This window comes from Pagrus pagrus, assembly GCF_965226575.1.
Source record: "Pagrus pagrus genome assembly, chromosome: 5".
In the NCBI taxonomy this organism is placed as follows: Eukaryota; Metazoa; Chordata; class Actinopteri; order Spariformes; family Sparidae; genus Pagrus; species Pagrus pagrus.
This window is the reverse complement of record NC_140189.1, coordinates 34,726,895-34,746,282: the sequence shown is the minus strand read 5'-3', so window position 1 is coordinate 34,746,282 and position 19,388 is coordinate 34,726,895. Positions and strand designations below refer to the sequence as shown.

Here is a 19,388-nt window from a genome sequence, read left to right as displayed (position 1 = left end):
ACAAATAGGAGCGATTACAGAGATTTTTCCGGACCTTGCAAAGCTCATTTATCTAAGTTGCCAAGATAACACGACTCACATCAGCGCAGGTGATAAGACTGCGCGTAGTAAACAACACAGAATAACAACTGGACGAAGATAATTGTTTTTTAATGAGACGTATTTCCCTGTGATATGAAAAAACAATTAGTTAACGATGAATGTGTGTGTGTTTTGTGTTTTTTCCAGGAGGCGGTGTGCCCCACCTCACCAGGAGAGGAGGTTCAGAGGTGTGTGTGGTCGTCAGCGGTCAACATCAAGGACAAGTTTATTTATGCGACACAGCCAACCCTGGATCGAGTGCTCATAGTTGACATCCAGTCTCAGAAGGCTGTCCAGGTAGTTTTCATGCTGAACTGGAAAACTGGGTTCATGTTCATTCATGTGTGATGTGAGAGGGTTAACAATTTTACACCGAGCAGGAAGAAATTTAATAATCTTTCCTGTTTGTGCTTTTCTGAAAGTTTTTTCTCACAGAACTGAAAATCTGCCTCCATACCAAACAAGCTCAAGGTTGCAGGGAGAGTTTCCTCTTTGACTTATTTTGTCCAACAGTTACCAGAAAAAAACCCAAATGTTCCCACATTGATTGAACACATCTTCCACCAGAACCTTTGATAAATCATTCCTTCATATGGGTTTTTTCTATGATTTACTTTGTTGAATGAAGGACACATTTTTTCATCAAATCGTACTTTTCGATTCAGTTTGATACAATACGTCGTCCTTCATCCAGAAACTCAATTATTTGATGCATGTCCAGACTTTTTGGAAAGAGCTTGTACCTTTGCTGTGTAGGATATAAAATATTCTGATTGAGTCAAATTTTTCATAGGATACTACTACACGAGAGTGAGTGCTGTGGTGTGATGATACTGGCCCTGCTGATGTTTGACAGGCATGTGACTGAACAAGACTTTTATCAGTAATGGAAGAAAACGATGACCTCACAGTCAGCTCAGCATCAGTCACATTGTCTGTTTGAGTAAGAGTTAATCACCTGCAGTCAGTCAGTAAATGTTAAACTGCAGTAAGAGTCTTTGCACATTGTGAATGTGAATCAGCCACTTAGTTGCTTGACAACTGGTGCTCAACATGACCGAGTCATAAAGACAGACAGGCATTGCTTAGGATGTGTGAGCCTGGTCTGATTTAAAGCCAGTAAGTGTAGAGTGTTGTGTCATTACGATGTCTTTAAAATGACTCCAGTCTGACTCCAATCACAACCTGACGGTAGTCAAAGAAAAGTTTGCTCTGTCAGAAGACACAAAGGCCCAACTGAGGGCAAAAACTGCAAAACAATTTGATTAGCAGATTGATTTGAGATCGGGTAACGATAACCAGTTTTGACCAGGTTAGTGCTTGAAGTGGAAAAATACATCAGTGTTGGCTGCTCACAGCCGCACAAGCCGCCTACAGAGCCGCCGTCGTGACAGACAGACAGCTCACTGGGAGCACTGGGATTTCTCCCAATGACCAGTCTGACTCTGAATCCCTACTTTTAGTGTCTCACACAAAGAAAGCAGGAGGCTGAGAGCAGGAAGCACCACGTAGTTGTCTCCGGTGATGGAGTTTATTTGGGGCCATTATGAATCACCCAGAAAACCTGACATGGAGAGGGCAGAAGAGAGTACCGGCAGCTTGTTAGTACCAATGTGTACCGGTGAGTACCGGCCCACTTCAAGCACTGACTCAGGTTGTTTTTTGGCAAAATTCCAGTTTTCCTTTAGCTCTGACGCTAACAAAGAGGAATGTAGAAAAGATTCAGCAGGGTTGTAAATTCCCCATGTTGGTTTAACTGACGAATATCACCAGCAGAATATGATATTAGCTCCCTGCTAGCTGCTGTCTGCTCGTCCTGGGTTGATACAAACATCTGTCTTTGACCATCAACGGATCTTTCTACAAAAACGATTTTGCTGCTTCCCAGTGAAATGTTTATGGATATCATCCCAATATTACGAGTTTATTAATTTTTACTCGTTCTGAACATCTGCAGAATCAAGTAGCTTGTGAAAAATAAGGTGTGAGTAGGTTACACCTGTTAGTTTAATGTATCAGATTATATTTAATCAACATTTCATAACCGCTGCTGCTCATCTCATTTTCAGGTTGTAGCTCCAGGTTGTAAAAATTAATCAAACATTGACAATTCAAAAAGATCTTTGCTAACAAAAGCCGATTGCACACCTCAATTCTTTTGATTATGTCTAATTGTATTTGCAAAAGTTGCGAAGCCTTGGTTTATTAGATTTGATAAAGCAATTTGCAGTAATGCAGCTTCGATAACGTGCTTACAAACATGTGATTACAGGCTCCACATGTGTTGGATTTTTCTTCATGACTGTTTTCTAACTTTCTCACAGCCTTGGTAGAGCATCACTACCAGCCAGACAATCTGAAGAGCCGTTACTTCAGCTTTAAGATCACTTTTCTCAGCTTTACTTCAACTGCTAACCCCTGACCTGACCGACTTCATACATTCTGCAACAGTCACGGCCTACGCTTAGCCGCTACACTGGCGTGGTGACTGAGCTACCTTGAGCCTCTCCTCTTCATGGATACTGTAACCTGGAAACCCTTCATAGATATTGTAACATGGTAATCCTGCAGTTTCCATGCAGATAGTGTAAAAGGCAATCCCTCAAGCACTCTGCCTTGCAGGACCATTTATTTTCCTGAGGGAATTTATTTTTGCCAGGCACTCTAAGAAAGTACCACAATTCCTACCTGACAACATTCGGCCCGTTTCTATTGCTCAGCGTTGAGTTAAATCTTCTGTGTCAGTGGGTTTTTGGGTGTGTCAGGATAATCCAGGGTTGCTCAGATCCCTGCAGATGTTTCTGACACCGTGATGTTTGTTTACAGCTCGCCAGCCTCTCAGGGACTTGCGAGTAAGCAGGTTGGTGTCACAAGCTCATTATTCAGTCGCCCGGAGGTTTAGCTTCATTGCATTATATTATCAGTTGTTAATTAACCACCTGAACCCGTCATAAATCGTAAGAGACAAAAGTTCTGGTTTCCCTGCCCTCCATTCTCTCATTGAATCATTAATATGATTGACGTGAGTGAAGTAATAATAATGAGCAAATTTCATTTTCAAATTTCTTACTAATTAAATACTCAGTGAAGACTTTTTAATGAGCAGATTGTATTTTGTGCGTTATAGCCAATTAATTGCAAAGCACACACGGGTGAACGTTTGAAGCCGCCGTAATGTTTTCTGCGCTTCATCTCTGACAGATCCGCAGTCAGCGCGAGAGCTGTGCGAGCATATTGGCGGAGGATCTTGATAATCTTCCTCAGCCAGAAAGAAGTTGTTAGTCAAGAGAAAAAGAACAACACGAACACCTGTTTCCTCCGATGACTACATGCTCAGAGATTAGTTAGGATTCAACAGATATTCTCATCTTATTTGCAATAACCCTCTCAGGGGCTGTTTGCTCTCTCAATGAAACAATATATATTTTGCCTAGGTAAACAATACTATTAGGGCTCCGTAGCAAAACAAATAGCAAGGAAAGTAAGCTGCAGTCAGAAGGGATTGTGGGAATTCAGGGTTGCAATAATTTTCTTGAAAAAAGATGATTGCTTTTCCTCGCTGCTGTTGAGGGTGTAGCTGCTGCGTGCATCTCTTCTCCCCTGTGCTTCCTCTATTCCCTTTGAGCTGCTGTCTATCTGCACTCAGGTGGACATAATGCACGAAGAGCGCTTTTCTGTCACATACGACTCATCTATTGTTTTGACTTGCAATAATGCCGCCAAGTGTCAAGAAACGGATAAAGACTGAAAGCAATTACCTCAGTGTGGTAAAGCAATCGTGTCTGTCACCACTTGATTTGAAATGCAGCTCAACACCACAAACACCTTATACATAAAAAGCCCACCTCCGGTCTGCCTTGTTAAAAGAAGACTTGCTCCTGTCAACTGACGATGCTTTAGTCTGCAGGAAACTTTTCAAAAGCGCTACCAGTGCACATCAAAGAGGGATCTGTGCAGAGGCAGAGCTGATTGCCTTCAGTTGTTATTCTGTGGCCCTGCCGTCTCTAAAGGCTCTGTTGGTTGTGTTTGTCCCCCTGCAGACGGTCAGCACCGACCCTTATCCGGTGAAGCTTCACTATGACAAATCTCATGACCAGGTGTGGCTGCTCAGCTGGGGAGACATGGAGGAGAACTTCCCGACTCTCCAAGTAAGTCCACAATTCACCGTTTATTACACTCAAATGTTATTTATTCTTCTGCAGAGATTCATCCTGGTGTGATAGTAGAAAAGCAGAGAAGCAAAGAGATCAGAGGGGTGTAATATGGTGGGGATTGAGGAAGCTTTGTTGGCAACCAAGACATAGTGTGTCAGCTCTGACCTCAGATGTAAAGGAAGACATTCAGTATTGTCAGGATATGAGCCAAGCTCAGCAAGCAGCATTGCAGACATCCTATACATTTCTGGTCAAATATCAATTAACCTGTGTATTATTGTTTTCATTGATGAAACGTAGCCCAAAGTGATGTCTTCAAATTGCCCATTTTGTCCGACCAACAGTCCAAAACTCAGTTAACATCAATATGAAAACAGATAAAAGCAGAAAATACTCACATTTAAGACTTTTGCTTGAAAAGACATTAAATACCTGCTCTGGTCGCCACACAGCCCTCTCAATCTAACCCTAACCCTGAACTCCAGCACCATTCCCTTCACCTCCTGATATTAAAGTCATGTCAGAAACATTTAATGTGAAGGCAATATGACACGTATTGTAGAAATGTCAGTTTATATATAAAATAGCATACATGCAGGGTCTTTATAAAGGCTGGAATACTGGCCACAGAGCGTGAACAATTCTGTAGGTATGTCAACAATGCAAGGTCATAAAACCACAATGATCACTGAACACACTCACAGTGACAGAGTTTATTCTACCTTCAATACATCAAGTAACTATTGCTGCAGTTTGTCGTTGCCTTAAAAGAACATAATCACACCGAAGCCTGTACAGTTCAATGTAAATAACCTCTATAATGAACATCTTGAAAGGACATTACAACTTATTAAATGCACGTTCCTCCAACTTGTCCTGTTCTGCCCCCTTCTCCAATATGCCATCAATGTGACATCAATCACTTCAGCCTCTCTGGAATTATCAATAGCTGTTTTGTCTTGCTTGATGACGGGCAGTTAATAGTCTCTTACAGTGTAATGTGAAAGTATTTGGACAGTGACACATTTTCTATTGTTTTGGCTCAGAACTCAACACACTGGATTTGGTGAAAGCGATGATTAGAGATGTACCGATACCATGATACAGATCCTGATACTTGAACTTTGTGCATCAGCTTTACACTACTAACCCTGTATGGATCTGTTGAGTTGCATACAGGTGTACGGGACTGCTGGGAATTATCAGGGTCCCATTTCTAATAAATAGGCTCATAGACTCATCTATAGTCTGATCCACATTAATATATCAGCTAATAATAAACGTGACTTTGTTCTAAGACAATGATATTTGCTCAGCTCTTTTTCAGTTATCTCAAACACGTTTAGGCTTTTGTGCACAGCAATTTAATGTCACTTATTGGCTGACATATTCCATGAATTCTCATTTACAAGCCGGTATTCAAATAATGGCCAGGTCTCAAATAATAGCCTTGGTAGTTGCTAATCAAAAGCCGATGAGGCCTTTATTTGTGTCCTTTTCACCGGCTGTTTGATGCTTTTTACTGCTAGTTTGTGTTCATAAATGCAGCTGGAAATGGCAGTTAGCAGCGGGGGCTCTATCACAAAATGTATATCATGAATTTCACTCACCACCCTCTGTTTTCATCGTCCCATCCCGCTGGTCTCTTTTCTGTACTCCTGATCCATGTTAAGCTGCTGCCAAAAAAAATCCACACTTGGTGTTTTTTTCATTAAAACTTAGCTGTAAAGGGAAGCAGTCGAAACATTTAATGTAAAAGTATTATTTTTATTGGTCTAGCGCCAGTCACATCCATTTAAAGATTTTAACCCTTTTATTGTCAGCAAGACAATTAAACATACTAAAATTAAAGCTGAAAGTCAACAATTAATTTCAGATCCTGTGTTCTGGAATAAAACCAACACACACTGTCAACATATTTACTGGTTACACTTCATGTCACCGGCACACAGATTTAAAGAATAATAGAATTAACAAATATGTAATGCAATAGTACTTTTTTTAAAGTAGATTTTGTTTCCTCTGTGTCATCTTGATTCATCTCGAGTGTTTTTTACTCTCTTGACGCTCCTGCTTGTCATCCCCTGCACACAGATTCATAAAACAGACTTTGGTCTGTGGTAATTTGCTTTGTGCATTGTGGCACAATCAAAGCAAACCCTGCCTACACACAAGCACAAGTCTGCACGCTGCCATGCATGCACCAGTATTATTTAGACACCGGTGACAGCGGCACACATCACCTCCTACTGTGAAGCTCCAACATCTCAGTAATAAGGGAAGACGCTGAGGAGCTGTATCCCAAATCAAAGCACTCCATCGAAGATAAAAATGATAGCAACATATTAAGTGATTTATTTATTGTACACTGCTTTTATGAGATGAAACTCCATGAAAAATGAAAAAAACTTGTCTGTATTTTTGTTGCAACTTCAGCTCCACATTGGTAGAATCCAGCAGCACTGAATGTATTTATCAGGCTCATGTTGAACGCCCACCTCCTCCTCTATTGGTATTCACCAGGTGATCAATCAGGCCAGTGGAAGAGTCTCCCACCACACCATTCACACACAGCCGATCGGCAGGCGCTTCGACCGCGTGGACGACTTCTTCATTCCCGCCTCCAGCCTCATCATTAACCACATCAGGTAGGTCCAGTATGATCCAAGAACACTCCTAATGCAAATTGATTTGCAAATTAAATTCACCCCATCGGCATTTTATTCTCTTTTTCTCCCTCCTCCACTCAATAATGATTTGGATGAACATTTTGTGTGAGAGTGAGTGCCTGTCTGTTAAGGTGGTAATGAAGGTTTTTGGAGGGAGGCCCGGTTGTCATCTGTGCTGCAGGAAATGTGGCAGATCACCTGGAATAGATCTAAAAATAAACCCTTGTTACATCAGCTGTGGAGCTAACTCTTCAGATCTGACTTTATAAATCCAAAAGCCACAGACATTTTTATTTAGTTTCTAAAAGATCAGTAATTCATCAGATTAATTAAGCAAACATTGAGCACAACAGAAACATTTCATCATAAAAAACAATCAGAAACTTTGTACGTAAATAAAAACAGAATGCAGTCATTTGCAAACAAACTGTATTTTCTGTTCTGGTTTAACAAAGTGTTCCTGAGCTCATGTAGTAATATCATTTGATCAGTGATAAAAAGTTGGCAGAACTCGTTTTGTGGATAAATAAGGTTCGTCTTTGTCCATATCAATTTTTTTCCATTTCTCTGTCTATTTCTGCAAAACATGTTCCAGAGTTGGAATATGATGTTTTCAAAAAGTAGAGAGCCTCGTCCCGTCCTTTCTTCTGATCGGCTGAGCCTTTCAAGGTTGCCCCTTTCATACCCAATCGTGTTACTATCACCTGTTACCACTGAACCCGTTTACCTGTTGGAATGTAACAAACTGATTTTTGTCAAATTTAAGTTGCAGAATGATCCAAAAACACCAGAAAGTCGATTTGGTAAAACATTAAATATACTGTCTTTGTACTGTTTCCAATTGAGCACATGTCAAAAAGTATTACTGCACAGCATCCCAACTTTTTTTTGGAATCAGGGTCGTATTTAAAGCCAATTATGTGCCAGTCATTTAGGAGGGACCGGCCCATTTCCCCACATAGACACAGCAGTGCGCACCAGATGTTATTGTTTTGCTACCAGAAGTCGGATAATTAGATCAGAGAAATGAATGCTGCTTCTGAGGAAACTTCCTTGTGTTGTCAGAGAGAGCAACAGTCACACAGCCTGAAATGTAAGAGGTTGCGTAGATAAATGACTTGATCGTGTGTTTGTGGTATGACGATTCTTTGGCTACTTAAAACCATGAAGGGAACACAAGAGCTGCAGCTAATAATTATTGTCATTATCATCTGTTTATTACATCTGCCGAGCAGGTTGTTTTCACCCTGCCTGCTTGTTAGCTGGTTTGTTTATGGTTGGAGGATGTGTTTGGCTCAGAATAGACTCAGATAAAGGGACGGAAACAGGAATTCTTTTCTGATTTTTTTACATTGTGAGTTCAGGCATTTTCAGGCATTTCTGTTAAATTCTCAGTGACAAAATATTTTGGTGGCTGGTATCTATGAGTGAGTACAAGCGGGGACTGTTGGGCCTTGGCGGAGGTATGCACTCTACTGAGTGCCATTCTCGTTTATTTTGTAGGTTTAGTCTATAAAATGCCAGAAAAGAGTGAAACCTGTTACAAGTTGCCAAAGTCCAAGGTGGCACTTTGTAATGACTTGATGAAAATACAGTTTAAATGAGACTGTCTCAAATGGCATAAGGCTACTTAAAGTCTGACAGGAAACAGATTGGTGTGTTTGTCTTGTTTACTCTGACATAAACCCAGAGCCAACACAGACTTCAGTTACCACAACGCGTATCACATGAAGCATCATCATCCAATAAGTGAACAGAAACAGCTAAATGACCAGTTCTCCTCCCTTCATGTCTGCCTCTGAATGTACAAACAGGAACATTTAAGCTCAAAGGAAGCTCAACACAAAGTGACTTAATAATATAGTATGATGCATATCAACCTATATGAACTTATATATCTTTTGTCCTATCACCCAGCCCTACCTGCAGGCTGGACATGTTTGGACATGTTTGAGCAGGTTGCTTGCACCAGTTGTGTCACTGCAACAAGGCCAGGCAGTGTAATTGTCTTGCTAAGCATTCAGAATGGCACGGAAATGCTGATGACCATCATTTGGACCGAGCAGTGGTTGCAGCCTCAACTCAGCTCGACCTCATTTTAAATGCTCTGCATGTTGTATGTCCTTAAAAATAGAGATTATTTAAACCAACACAGAGTCCACATGAACTTTAAAAACCTGAATCAGCTGAAATGTTTATAGCTGCTGACATTTTCTCTTTGACAATATCACTGATAGTCACAACACCGGCTTCCTCAGGACAAGAGGCTGGTTCTTCTTGAAAAACACTAGTGCGCCTGAACCAGGATGATTTATTTATTGTTTTCATTTATTTGTTTTCAACAAGCTAGACTTAAAAAATCTGCATAAAGCTACAAAGACGGCAGTCAGAGGGAGGCGGCTGGCACCTCTCCTCCTCTCTGACACTTCAGTTAATCAACAACAAAGCAGAGACGTGCTGAATGCAGAATGTGTCCAAGCGCTGATGTGGTTTTTAGAAGTCATGAGCAGTTGTCACACTCGGGCTTAACGTGGACGGAGAATAGATGCTCCCAAGCGCTTGACTAATGTCACAGAGAGGCCGGGAACAAGCAGGAGGTCCGGGGGATTTCAGGATGTTAACGGGCTCCTGGAGAGAGGGAGTAAGCAGGCTAGTGTGTGTGTGCTGTAGGTGGAGGCTGCTGGCACAGCTGTAATTAGATCCACAGAGACCTGCAGGGAAGATCGCAGGAAACTTCAGCTGCATTTTTGCGATGTTGTGCTTGACAATTACCGTCTTCGCCAACTAGTTGCTTAACCAGTTTGCTCTGATAAAGAAGCTTCTGGTAGGTTACTGCTGCTGCCAGGTCCTCTTCTGATGTATATTGTGCACGTGGCTAAAATATGAAACAAAACCTGAAGACACATGGTATACATGTTACGCAGCTCACTGGTTGTGTAAAATGCTTTCTCAACCTAAATCTGCAATTCTGTTGTCAGGTAGCTACATAGATCTGATATTAGGACAGGGCACTGCTATTTTCATTATTCTGACAATTAATTCTTTATAAAAACTTTGAAAAATGCTCAACATGTGTCAAAGATGATGTCATCAATGGGCACATCATCCAGCACGTCTAGTCACTTAACTGGAACCTGGGTTTCCCTTGGTAGCAGGAGGCTAATCCTCTTTCTTGGAGCGATTGGTACGGCGTATCAATCATTCATGAAGATCTAGGTTAGAGATTTTATGAAACACTACTAAACATTAGTATTGCTTGGCCCAATTAGCTAATGCTTCTAAAGCCTTGAAAGTGTCGCCCAGCGTTCACACTGGCACAATCCAAAGTGAGCTAACCCTGACTTTAATGGGGCGGCTGTAGCTCAGGAGGTAGAGCGGGTCGTCCAGCGATCGGAGGGTCACTGGCTCGAATCCCGGCTCCCCCCAGCCACATGTCGAAGCATCCTTGAGCAAGATACTGAACCCCAAATTGCTCCTGATGAGCAATTGGCGCCTTGCATGGCAGCCTCCGGCATCAGTGTATGAATGTGTGTGTGAATGTGGCATGTATTGTAAAGCGCTTTGAGCTGTCCGAGAGGACTGGAAAAGCACTATAGAAATGCAGACCATTTACCATTTAATCTAGATTAGCTTCAGTTTTGTGAGGTTATCGCCTGAAAATGAAACCCAGGGCTACAAGGGGCCAGTGTGAAACGGATCCAAAGAAAACACAGTAATCACACATCAAAACAAAAAGAAAACTTTAGTCGTGATTATCGGCTCTGGCCAATTATCGTGGCCAATATTCAGCTTTTTCCGATTATCAGTGATTTTTCTGTCAGATTGCTGATAAAACAAACTGATTTAAAAATGTGCTACACTTTGGCTCTGATGGAGTATCCTCTCATACAATGTCCCACCCACAATTAATAGCCTGTAAACACTGAATAATCTGATTCTGCAAAGTAACTAGTATCGTAATGTATCAAATAAATGCAGTAGAGATGCAGTGTGCCCATGGTTTAAGATCATTTTAGGTTAACAGAGTGTGGGTGAAAAGGTGTTAAGCTATACCAGGGTCAACTCTTAGCACAAGGGCTGTCCTTAGCCTTGTGCTAAGAGTTGACCCTGGTGTGCAAAGCTAAAAGTGTTTCCAAAGATAAAAGTCTTCCAAGAACCCAAAGTTGTTTTCCTCTTCTTCCTTTTGTCCAACCAACAGTTTAAAACTACAAATTATTCAATTAATAATCACAAAAATGTCAAAAAACACTTGTTAAAGAAAGTAAGAAAAGAATTACAGTATCCGTCCCTTTATCCACAGCAAAAGTGAACGTGGTCTATTCTGGGCCAAGTTTCATAGAAATCAGTTCAGCAGTTTTTGTTAACAAACAAAAGACAAACCAACAGCTGACACATCTACTGTTGGTTTACTGAACACAAAGTCATTTATGTAACTCTAACTGGTATGAATTGATTTGTAATAATAGTAAATGGTAATAATAAAACTAATTGTGTTGATTCATTTTAAAATATATATTACCTTTACTGTACAGTTATGTTGCATTCGATTGTCTGTCCGGCTCAGTCAGTGTGTTTCTTCTGACACAATGTATTAGTTGATTGTCTACATTTAGCTGAGAGCAGATGGAAGTAGACATCGAAGCGCAGTTGGCTCTCCATGTAGTTTTGTTACAGACACATAACTCAGCCTGTAACTGTGCTGTGAAGCAGGCGTCTGTATGTTTAACAGGGGAATTAATCAGTATACAGCTGAAGTACACAAGGAGCTTCGGGTCTATACATTCGCATGGGTGATGTTTTTTATTCGGACAGCTGTTTCATCACAGATATTAGGAAAGTTTAAATTAACTGCTGCCTTGTGGCTGTGAGTTATTTATTTATCTATTTTTCTTGATCTAGTACCAGCGCTGCCATTTGTCTGCTGGCAGGAACGCAGCATTGATTGGTCGATTTAGCAGCGTGAGCAGTGTGTGAACAGCCGACATATATTCAGCAACTTCCGGGGATTGTTCAATGACTGGGGATTCCCTCAGCAGCTACTATAAAGCGAGCAGGAACTTCTGGGGGCTGTCATTCATTAAAACCATCGACTTACAGTCAGGCAACTCCGCAACTCTGCATTTCTTATTTTACCCACATTCTTCAGGGCAAAACGAGCCGAGCGAGATGTTGATTGGATGCGTTTCTGCTGGAGGACGGGTGACAAGAATTGCTGTGTTATAGATATCTTTTACTGTGCAGCATTCATTGTTCTGTTCCCCGATCGTGACTTTTACCCTCGGGATGTTCAAGTGAACATGCAGAGCAAAGTGTTGAGACCCAGTCAGCTCTAATCTGAAAATATTGACACGAAGATAAGATGATGAAATGTGAAGTAGTTGAGGAGAATCCTGTTGTGCAGAACCAGGGTGGATGTTTAATGCATTAATCATTGGTACAAACGACAAACAGCAGCTGTCAGTTTGGCTGAGAGCAATCTGGGTCTGCCAATAAAACAACCCAGCTGTGTTCACATTCAGGCAAGGACAAACAATGTTTGATTATTAATTTATCAATCATGAAAAAAATATCTTGCTGGTGGTGAAAATATTTTCATCACAGGATAAATGCACCGCTGACCTTTATCTTCCAAGCATGTTACCAACACATCACAGTATGCGAGCACTGTCCATTGATCCGTCACAACAGCGACGATATTGAATACAATCCACAGCAAAACAGCTTCAACAGTGTCCGACAGGCTGTGGTAATATTGGTCTAATAACATCAGCTCTGTCTCCCAGTGGAGGAGAAAGGAAAATTGTTTTCAGGTTTAAACTGCACAGTACATTTTAAAAATGACTCTTCTCTGAATTCTCACCCGTCTCTGATGTGTGTCCGGATTGTCTCTTAATACAGGTGGGACACAGAGGGATCAAGCAGCAGTCTGTTTAGTGTCAGAGGACTTCCTTTGATTTTAATCTAACACGTCAAGCTTTCCAAGTCACATGAAGCCCATTTGGCTGGTTTGACGTTCAGGTTGAGACCTACAATCTCCCATCTGTTAAATTAGAAGATGGAAAAAAATCTCACCTCAGTCAGTCATTCATGAGTCTTAATAAGACTAATTTCTAAAATGACTCATAAAATAAATGTACCCTGGCTGAGGTCATTTCTCTTCTTCAAGTTAAAGTGGAGGGAAATTTTGTGACATTTGTTTTTTAGAGTTTTCAATAAAATAGAAAACAGATAATACAGAAAAGATGAACAGTCAAAGTGTGACGTCGACATTTTAATCTAAACGGGGTGCTTGGGTTTAAAGCAGTTTTGTTTAGATTTTGGACAGGTGTACATGGACGTACCTCAGATTTAGCCTCTTCCACGTGTCATCTTTGACATTCCTTAAAATCGACACTGTACATTTTAATTGGTTGGGTTTTATTATTCTTTTCTGGAAATAACTCACTTTCTATACTCACACCGAATGTAAACAGGAAACCACTGATCAGTACTGCACATTGACAGTTCCCAGTAAGTTTTTAAATGCAATTCTACTTTCAACGGAAAGTAAGAATAAAAACTAGAGACCATCTTGCAATGGGATCACACAAGCAACGACGCCCGTCAACATGTCAATGTTCCAACCCATGACTGCTCAGTACTCATGGGTTGGACCCAAGCCCCCAGGAAAAGCACCAAGCTTTTGTAGTGGCCAAACTGTGTAACTACATCATATGATGCACTGCGACCCAAAAATACTTTTCCCATAAGCTAACATTGTGAAAGCAGCATCTGTAAATTGGTCAATAAATTTTTTTGAGCGTCATCCGTCTCGAAATGACTCGTATCACTGTCAGAATTTGAGGCATTTGGTCCAGTAAAATCTGAAAAGTCTAGAAGAGCTGCACGATTTTATCCCCATTCAAGTTAGCCGGGTGCTAAACCAGAAGTTAGCCGGCTCGGCCGGCAGAAGTCTCTAGTGCAGACGCTCTATGGGCCGCGCAACACGGAAGATCTGATCATTTTCATACCAGTGAACTTGAGCTGTTTTGGCTTCAAAACACCACTGAGCAGCTTTCATAGGAATGAACAGGGCTCCACCTATAAGGCTGTGTCTACAATTAATATAATGTCCTTGGTACCACGCCCAACATTCAACTCGGCCTTCATTTCGATCCTAACGTACCTTAGGGCTTCCCCCTAATCTTTGGCCACAGACAAACACCTGTCAAAAATAACTGCTTCTCTTAGTGTTAAATCCAGCTACAACAGCTGTCTCCAGGAGCATGATGACACAGGGTTAGGGGTTCAGACTCACAAGGGGAAAACATTACTGACCAACACTGTAGCAGCTGGCTGCATACATGTGTCTTTTTTCAGCAAATTTCAGTTTTTATGTATCACAACAAAGCTTCAGTCAAAACTACCCTCAGCCGAAAAAAGGTTCAAACAAGCTCACTACAGTTTAAAATGGATCTTTTTGCAAAATCTGACCACAGAGCTGTTCAAACTGCAAGAAAACCAACCAAACTTGCTGTCCGGCAGCTATAAGAGTCAACAACAATCTGTCTGTAGAAATCTGGCTCGATCACAAGACAAGCCAGGCTAAAAACTGACCTGAGCATGTACAGTGTCTGCCCGACTCTTAATAAAACATTATACTCTGTCTATTAAATAATATATGTGTGTGCACAGACTTGTGTTTCTGTGTCAATGACTACATTTTAAAAAGCCTGCACAGATCTGTTCTGTTCTGACCTCAGGTCTGTACCCACTGGACAAAACGGTCTGTGGATCAATGGTTCCCACCACAGGGATGATAACATGTCTGTGGCTTTCAAACAGCCATTTTCTGTTCACAGGTACAGAGAGCTTGGTGTTCAAATGGCATAAAAGATGATGAATGACTGCGAGATTGAAGTGCCTGTCAGCATCGATCAGCTGCTATTCACATTTAATTGAGGCCTGTCAGCTTCGTGCATATTCCCCCTCTACGCTGCGCAGCTATTAAAACGTAATGTGCCATTAACAGATTCTTTGGGTTTTTCTAATGACAAGCATTTTCACTGATCAATGCCCCACATGTCAAACTGTTATCATCCTATTAGGGGGAATGTGTAGATGATGCTGTAGTACCAATATGAAGATTGTCAGGGACCAGAATTTGGCTGTTGAGGTGCTTAAATGGACCTTTTTTAATCCTGAACATTTCTTTAACATTCTGCAAGTTCAGTTTTTATAATTACCCCGTAGATATCAGTTTATATTTCTTCTCCGAGTCTGACTTCATCTTGATACGACGAGATGTTGCCACTGTCTGTTTGAGAATTTACGAACCTTGGAAACTTAGCCAAAGCAGAAAAAGACAATAGCAGCAATAGCATGAAAGGCAGAGTAAAATAAATAAAAGTAGGCAGCTTTTGTGGCTTACTGATCACGTAGAAAGAATGCCAGTTTGAACCGCGTCGAGTCCCAGTGGTAAGAGGAAACACGTATCAACGGGGAAACAGACTTTGAAACAAACACTGTTGTTCTCCATCGAGTGAACAACCGTCCGTTACCTCGATTTCTATCACTCTCCTTCTTCAACTTCTTCACCTCCTCCATCAGCGGGGCTCTTTTTCTTTTGCAGTTATTCCAGTCGCTCTATCGTTAGCAGGGGATAGCAGCTGGGAAAATCAATGCTACCGTCTGTTTTGGTTGCACAATGGCAGAAGTGCTTCTTTCGGGCTGTAATTCAACCTTCGTTTTTCCATGAAAAATTGATCCTGGTGGCCAACTGAATAGCAAAACAAAAGAGATTCTCATTGGGAGCCAATCTATACACTGATGGTGACATTTTTCTTCAGCCATCACACTGTGCAGTCAGTATCTACTTCAGAATAAGTTAAAGAAAAATAAGTCCATTATCAGTTTAAAGCCTTGAAAAATAGTTTTCAGAAATTGTGTGTGATTAAATTACCTTTTTAAAATTACTTTTACTCAGCATTTCTAAGAGTTCACTTTGTCTGAATAAGCTGAAAAGGCTGAATCGTTGTTGCAGACAGTTAAAAAAAAGTATAACCAACTCTACTTGGTATCTTTTTAATCATTTTGGATGTCAGATTCAGCCAGAAAGTAGCACTAATCATTTCTTAGGCTTATGTTTTGGAGGTTTTGTGGGTATTTGGTCCTGAAATCTGGATTCTTGAGAAAGATAATTGAATGTTGACTCTCATTCCCAAGTCGTCAAACTCCAACGCTATGGGTCGGTGTTCAGCCCAAAATTCTAACCCACAGCGTTGGTTTTGAAGTCCTGGGAATGAGATCTTTTTTCCAGAATCGTCTTCCCTAACTTTAAGTACTGGACAAGTTAAAAATAAGACCTGATGATGCTGCTGGATGAGTGATGAGATCACCACAGTTATTCCATTCATTTCAAGGCCTTCATGACTGTTTCGACCAAATCTGATGGCGATCCCTCCGAGTTGTCGAGCCAATTAACTAAAAACCAGAAGTCATTAAGATACGTCATCTGACCATCACTGCCTGTAGAAAATTTAGCATCAGTCCTTTTCGCAGATGATATATTTCACTGTATTATTTAAAACTCTGACCTGCTGGTGGCACTAGATTAAAGTTGGGTCATCCCCAAACTCATTAGCTTCATCCTCTAAGAGCTCTGAATTCCTGCACAGAATGAAATGTCAATCCTTCCTATAGTTGTTGAGATAATTCAGTCTGGAGTGGTGGACCGGTTGACCGTCTTTGGTGTTTCTAGAGTCACGGTTATAATTTGCAGAATACAATAAGTCAAAATGTGTTATTGATTCAATCTTTTTCTTTGTTTTTCTCTTTAAATTGCCCACAGATTCGGCCTCATCCTTCATCGAAATGAGCCTGTTCTCCACAAGATCGACCTAGAGACGACGTCGTATGTGAAAAACATCAGCTTACGGGAGTATAACTGCATCCCCAAGTCTGTCGCGTACACCCATCTTGGCGGCTACTACTTTGTCAACTGCAGGCCCGACTCCACCGGAGCCACACAGCCTCAACTCATCCTGGACAGTGTGACAGACAGTGTGATCGGCCAAAACCGCGACGTCACCGGCACTCCCTTCGTGTCTCCAGACGGCCACTACTTGGTCACTGTGGACGATGGCGATGGCCTAATGAGGATCCAGATGATCTCAGAGCGGGGAGAGATCCAGGAGCCCTTCGACATCCACACCAACCTCCACCTGTCTGATCTGGCCTTCCAGCGCTCCTTCACGGAGGTCCACCAGTACAACGTGTTCGGCAGCTCCGGCCCTCAAACTGACGCTCTGTTTGTGGAGCTGAGCAGCGGCAAGGTCAAGATGATCAAGAGCTTGAAAGAGGCCACCAAGTCGTTCGAGTGGCCATGGAGCAGTAGGAACAGGGTAATGGCGGGCAGCGGACTGTTCGGACAGTACCTCATGACCCCGTCCAGAGAGTCCCTCTTCATCTTGGACGGACGGCTCAACAAGCTCAACTGTGAGATCACCGATGTCCTCAAAGGCAACGTAGTGGTGTGGGTTGGAGAGTCTTAGGTCGTAACATCGAGACACAATGAGCTTTGTTTTCCTCAAAAAGGTACTGTTGCACTGAATTCTGTTGCAGAGTCTTTAATTTTGTGGGAGCGCAATAGTGAAAACCACATATTCAGAAACCAAATTGAGCATTTTTTAAAATCCATTGGATGGGGGGCTGTAATCCAAAAAAGAAAAAAAAACAGTGAGGGAGTAATTGATTTATATATTGTCTGAAAGCCAAGTTAAAATAATGAGTTTAAGTGGACATAAAGTTGCTTGCTGGTAATCTTTTTCAGGAAAATTGGTATGAATCCGTAACCATGTGCAACTTTGCATTATTATTTCAGTGTGTGGGAATGCTGTAGATAATCTCTGAACAAAACTAATATTAAGTGAATTGGCAGAATTCAATATATATATACTGTATATGTCCGGATTAACTCTTGTAATTTAACTTTACCCATCCCCGACTTTTTTCCTGTGCCTTCAAGGAAAATTCCCCTCCATCAGAGGAATTAGCGTAATTATTCCCAGTGTGACTGCTGACTACACCTCTTCCTTTGACCCCTCCATTCGTGGTGAGCGTGGTTTCTCACAAATCTACCGCTCTCGTCTATCTGTCCGTTCCAACGCAGCCGACTCAGTCTAATTAAAACGAGCCCTTGCTGTGATCCCAACCTGTTTGAAGTGCAGACTGAGTGGTTCATTATGGTCGTGCGATCTATAACCTTTGATCAAATAACCAGCGTTGGAAGGTTTTTGAAATATACATACATATAATTTTTTTTTTTCCTTTTTAGTCCAAAGCAGAAAAATGAAAGTCTGTGGCGATACTAGTTAATTGTACCAGCTTTATACACTACACATTGTGAAATTTAGCGATGAGTCAATAGAGCACTTGTGCGTGAAGAAACCCTCTCATAATTTCAATATCCCTGGACCAAAAGAGAAGAAAAGAATCGTAGACTATAAAAGAAAGAACCGTGGAGGAAAAAAAAAAAAAACATGCATTGTCTGCTCTATTTGACAGCATGTTCCAAGTGGATGTTTTAATGTGAAGTAATGATGAGCTAGCACACTGGGGAGTGGGGTAGATGTACTGTCTAGAGGGTCTTTGAGGATAAGCTCTGACTATACGAAACTTTCTGAATGCTCCTGCAGTAGAAACCTAGCTGGCAAGTCAATGAAACCTAGCTGGACACATTTCTATGCATTTTCACCCTGGCACTCTTTGACTCTGTGAATCACAATGGGCAACTGTATCTCAAATTTAGTACGGATTTTTGATGTGTACAGATTATATAAATCATTCTGTCTTTCCTGTTAACTTGTATGTATTTTACTTTAATAAATCCTTTCTCCCCTGTCACATGTTGTTTCAGACCTTTAAACCCGACTGTACTGCTGATGACGACCTCTGACCTTTCTCTATTTATGTTCTGTACATAGCGGCTGACTGTGAGTCCATTAGTTTCCCATCGATGTACAGATTCACGCAGGTTCTGGTCATTTTCCGAGCCGGTAATCACCCTCCTTTTTAAGAAATTAAAACAAACAGCTGTCATTATCTACATCCTGTACTCATTGTGATCACACACACAACACACACCGCTTTCACCTCCATATAGCCATGTCTTGTATGTTCCTTCATGTGATTGTTATTTATATAGAGAAAACACGCTTGTCATTTTACCCAACAATAAAAACTAGACCATGAAAACGAGTGTAATATCGTGTCTTTCTCCTCATTTAAACAACCCTTTACTCTGTTGGTGCTGGTACACAGACAGTCATGTATTGACAAGTTTCCTTTAGGAGCTGAAGCAGCCAGTTGCCAATTATTATGCTACAAGAACAAGGTCAAGACTCTGTTGTCCCTCTGGGTATGTTTTTCTTGCAAGAAGGCATGCAGTAAAATGTATCATTATAATTAACAAAGAGAGAAAATACAATTGTAAGACTGTGACTGA

The 19,388-nt window shown here is 41.3% G+C and overlaps 1 protein-coding gene across 2 annotated transcripts in view; it reads left to right on the top strand.

Moving 5' to 3' along the window:
* Window positions 1–19,147, top strand: part of fstl5 (follistatin-like 5) — a 194,583-nt gene extending 175,436 nt beyond the window's left edge. For both annotated transcript variants that reach the window (XM_084353823.1, XM_084353822.1), the window contains 4 exons: window positions 229–378; window positions 4,122–4,229; window positions 6,759–6,883; window positions 16,734–19,147. In XM_084353823.1, the coding sequence (XP_084209949.1) occupies window positions 229–378; window positions 4,122–4,229; window positions 6,759–6,883; window positions 16,734–17,436 (1,086 nt within the window). In that variant the 3' untranslated portion in view covers window positions 17,437–19,147. The remainder of the gene's footprint in view (window positions 1–228; window positions 379–4,121; window positions 4,230–6,758; window positions 6,884–16,733) is intronic.
* The last annotated feature ends 241 nt before the right edge of the window (window positions 19,148–19,388 follow it).